The 4919-nt window shown below is 30.5% G+C and overlaps 1 protein-coding gene across 3 annotated transcripts; it reads right to left on the minus strand.

Annotated features, from left to right (window-relative positions):
- Window positions 1–4833, minus strand: LOC105448564 (ceramide phosphoethanolamine synthase). 3 transcript variants are annotated; one of them, XM_011687215.1, is made up of 4 exons: window positions 4604–4832; window positions 4392–4504; window positions 2151–2281; window positions 1–1745 (listed from the first exon to the last, which is right to left on the minus strand). In XM_011687215.1, the coding sequence occupies exon 4, from the start codon at window positions 1109–1111 to the stop codon at window positions 47–49; it is 1065 nt and encodes a 354-aa protein (XP_011685517.1). In that variant the 5' UTR covers window positions 1112–1745; window positions 2151–2281; window positions 4392–4504; window positions 4604–4832; the 3' UTR covers window positions 1–46. The 3 variants fall into 3 exon arrangements, with proteins under 3 accessions (XP_011685517.1, XP_011685518.1, XP_011685515.1); XM_011687216.1 differs by having other exon boundaries at window positions 2167–2281; window positions 4604–4831; XM_011687213.1 differs by having other exon boundaries at window positions 1–2281; window positions 4604–4833.
- Between the last annotated feature and the right edge of the window lie 86 nt (window positions 4834–4919).

Genomic DNA, 4919 nt, shown 5'->3' on the forward strand with positions numbered 1-4919 from the left:
CCAATTTACTAATAATATTATTAATAAGATAAAGCAATTATTAAATTTAATTTGTCAATAATATTTTAACGTAAGTATACGCGTTAACATAGTGTAGTTCACTGATGAATACAAGTAGTAACAGAATGGCCGGTAATTGCCACCATGTAAGTCTGACGTATTCCCAGATACGATATCGTAGATTTCCGGGCAGAAATATTGCCAAAAGCAAATAATCCATCATTGCATGAAAATTGAAGATCTTCCAGGCGAAAGTGATGATCCAAAAAGAAAAACTTCTGAAGACAATAGTTTGTCTATCGTAAAAATCATCTCGGTTGATTAGAAGAACATTTATGTTATCGGTCTCTAGAAGATCCTGATATACGGATATATATCGATTCCAAGCGGCGCTTATCAAAGAGAAATGAAGACCCACTATTAGCATATTATAAAGGGGTGATTTCCAGAACGAATTGGAGATGGCACTATAAGGTAACAATGATGGTAACAGTGACGTTTTAGTAGATTGTCGCTCGTGATTGACAGAATTATTCGTGTTACGATTCAAAAAGATATACACCGCGACTATAAGAGCAATGCAACCGAGACTATCGCAAATACCATCCATGAAGAAGCCAATAGAACCTATATCTGATCTCTCGCCCTTAATATTGAGCCTCGTTCTTGCCACATGCCCATCCAGATTATCCAACCAGGCTCTGATTTGAAACAAGACAACACCCACTTGTCTGTGAAAGAGGGAACTCTGTGTAATATATCGGACGCCGATTATGGCTATTAACACATGAGAAATACTGATAGTATTCGGCGTTAACCAAGTCCAAGAATGACTGATATCTAGCAGATAATCCACTAAGGATGCCAAGGGACTTAAGATGTAATGATTAGGATGATCCAGCATCATGGCTTTTACTGTCACTGTGCAAATAGGATTCAGATCACACAAGATAGATGAGTGATATGGCACAGCCCATGTATCATTCGTACGCGGACGAACGTCATAATTCTGCACTCTGAAGTAAAGTAGCAGATCCATCCCGATAAAATACAACAATAATAGTAGCAGAAACGTCAAATATGTTTTGTTGGTAAACATCAGTAAAAACATTTTCGGAAATCAAAGAATTTGAGTTATTACTCACTTACTATTTAATTTCTTTTCCTTAATTTTATACTTTTGCTTCTTAGTTTAATTAAATCTTACAATTATTTTCAATTTAATCAATAGTTTGTTATAATTTATCTTCTTTATTTAATTGAAAAGGTTAATATCTGTTTGTTATAACAGAATACTATTCTTATTAGAATTATCAGTACGTTTTAGATCCCACTTTGTGTATGTGCGTGCTGGCATACGCATATGTATGTGAATACATGATAAAACTTTTTAAAAATACATGCCAATATTTTCAACATCATTAATCATGTCATGATATTCTTTTTGCTGATTCTCTTCATTTTTTTTTGATATATTTAAATCCACAATACACATATATATATTTTTATACGTACATAAATTAATTTTTTTAATGTCCATCTCAATACGATAAACCGTGCAAATTGTTCCTTTTATAATAATAAACAAGTATTATTGACTCATCATTAATTACCACTATGTTATGGTAAAACTACAGTGTTAAAGTTAATTCATTATCCAGACCGAATATACCTTTGCAGCAAATACAGAGATAAATCAAACAGAAATAGACCATGCTGTAGTACATCATTATCGAGAGAGATATCTGAAAGATTTCATAGTATATTATTTTAGACTTTAGAAAAGATCTTACTCGATAAAAAAACACTCTTAAAAAATTAAACTTTTTAAAATGACTTTCGAAAATGAAGAGTATTAGATTAAGATAAAAGATAAAAAAGTCTAATAGAATTATATAATTATAGAAGTCTGAGGGAAAACAAAGGGAAAATAAGGTAAATATTTATTATGCGTGTGGTTCTACGTAGAGTCCCTCTAGTAAGTCAAGACATCAGCGAACTCTCTCGCGATTGGTCGGCCGCCATGTCTGGAGCAACTGATGTGTAGTGAATAAGTGAATACGTGAAGCAAACTGTTCTTGGTGTGAGTACGGTCTTATGTCTTGACTCTTACTAGAGGGACTCTAGTCCTACGAAAGGCTCAGCGTCACCTAGATCTAAAAGTACCACTGTAACTCTCGCTAAGAAGTTTTAATGGCAGCTTCACCCCCGCCGCTCGACATTTTCCGTTCGCTCTTGTGCCAGACACCAGTCCTTCTCAGCCCCTTGTCACACTATCGCTCTAAAAAGAAATATAAAAACGGATGTGAAAACTTGTGAACATAATTAATAACAAGTCTCCATATTTTACATCGTGATTTATATAATTTATATTGTACAAAAGAATATAAAAAAGAATTTTGACCATCGAAAGCATATAAAAGATTAGAAAATAATTTTATGCTAAATAAAGATTTTTTTTTAATAATAAGACAATTTTGATAAGGTAATTTTAATTTATTATTATGTAAATTTAGCTGTTAGACAAAATGTAGACTTGATTGAAAAAATAAAAAACAAGGTATGTATGGATACTATTACTGTTATAAATTTTACGAATTAAAATATGCAATACACATATGCAAGTACATATATTGCAGCAATATTGCTGATCACAAATTGATGCAAACGGTGCAAAGGGAATAGTAGTCTTTATGAATTCTATTACAGACTATTAAAAAAAAAACAGAAATAATAAGGCTATAGCCCAATATCCGATATGAAAACTTCCACATCAAATTGGACTTGTTATACGTTGATTGTAGGCCTTTATGAGAAAACTTTTTTTACCAAGTTTTTCAACTCTATTCTTATTATTTCAATAATGGCAAGCTAAAACAAAATTTTTTATCATAATTTATTTCTATTTCTAATTTACGAAAAATTATGAAAAAAATCAGTGATGTTCCAATTATCAAGAAACATATTTGGGAAATTTTAAAGATTTTTAGGATGCAATTCGAATTTTTAAAAATTCAAGTAGTTTAAAATTATCAATTTTTAAATAAAGTTGTTAAGTGACTAAACATACTTTGACAGATTTGAAAATTCTTTTCTAGAATTAAAGTATAGATAATAACGGAACGGATGAAAATATTATATATGAAAACGAAAAAAATTTCGAAAAGTTATCGACTTTAGCATCAACTCGTAACAATATTTACTTGATATAAGAATTTTATACTTTATACATATATATAAAACAAGTTGTTCCCGCTTGCCAGATTACATGAAAGGATAGCAATAGTAATGTACTTTTACTGATCCTAGATATTTAAATAGAAAAGTTTGTATTTACATGTTGTGTACATGTTTGCATGCGACAATATAATGAATAGTAAAAATCAACATGTGCTACATACTACTACATCAATATCGCACGCATATACATATGGGGAATTCTCTGTCAAAAGAGCCACGCCCCCTGCCCATTTCAATTTTTGAGATAAAAACTTCAAAAGATCTTAAAATTTTTTTGAAATGTTTATTTTTTGATGCAGTATGACCTTTTAAAAAATTCAAGATGGCGGATCCAGAATCGCGACTAAAATGGACTGTCGTCAAAAAATTTTTGGAACAAACTTTAATTACTGAAGCACAGGGGACTAGAAAATTTTTTTATTACCATAAATTAAAGTTTTGGGGATCGCTGAATGTGAATTCGTAGTCATAATTATAAAATTTACAATAGCGAATTCAATATGCCGGTCAAACTTCAAATCACTTTAGGATCATGACCTTGATAAAACATGTGAAGGTCATGACTACTGGAGATTGTTTTTCAGAAAATAAAAATAATTTTCAAAAATGAAAATAAAAGCAACAACCTTTAATGGACTTTAATGGCCTTGATCATGTGTTATCAAGATCATGATCCTGAGCAACATTCAAAAGGTTTTAATCAGTGTTCGGACATCTTGGATAATGTTATAATGCCGACGGTAATGCAATTTCCAAGCTTTATAACTCAAGATTTGCTTAATAAAAAAATATTTTATCTATGTGTTTTGAAAAGCTCTCAAGATAAGCTACAAGAATATGCAATAAAAATAAGAGGTTCCATTTAAAAAATTTGAAATGACCTTGACAGTGCCACCCAAGGTCAAACCAATGATACCATTTTATGTTCCTCTTAAATCAAACAACTCTTGTTTGAAACATTTTTTTGTATCTTCATAGTTTTCGAGAAATCTTAAAGCGCATTAAAAAATGGGACACCCTGTATAATAGATTACTAATAAAAACTATAATACGTGTTTTTACACGTATCCTGTATTTCTATCCAATCTGAAAGAACTCGCTTGAGATTGTGTTAAAATGATAAATGGTGAGAACATTTTTTTTATTCTCACCTATGAAAAATCCAATTTGATTCTCGATATCAGAATTACAATTCAACATATTTTCTACATCATCACTAATTTTATTTAATGCTGACAACCACGATAAAAGGCTTCTTTTCACACTGTAACAGGAAAACGATTCAAATTTAAACGTTCTATAAATTTGAATGCTCGTTGAAATAGAATTGATACAATTATATGCGAATATTTGTGCTTCTTACAATATTCGATTCAAATCACTTGTATACACATATTACAAGTATACTTAGTAAATGATGCACAAACTGTGTGCTCCTCGCTACAATACGTGTTTTATAATGTCGCTAGACAAAACATAGATTTTACTTGTTAATATGACGTCTAATGGTTATTGATCAAACATGTTGCAAGATTTTCCAATGCTAAAAAAGACATATAAAATACGATTATGTAACAATTTGAAACTACTAAAAAACTTATACTTATACATAACCATGTCAGCTAAGAACAAAGATTTAAATTAGACAATATAATATACATATAATATATATGTATATA

This window comes from Wasmannia auropunctata, unplaced genomic scaffold (genome assembly GCF_000956235.1).
Source record: "Wasmannia auropunctata unplaced genomic scaffold, wasmannia.A_1.0 LD336083.1, whole genome shotgun sequence".
Classification (NCBI taxonomy): domain Eukaryota; kingdom Metazoa; phylum Arthropoda; class Insecta; order Hymenoptera; family Formicidae; genus Wasmannia; species Wasmannia auropunctata.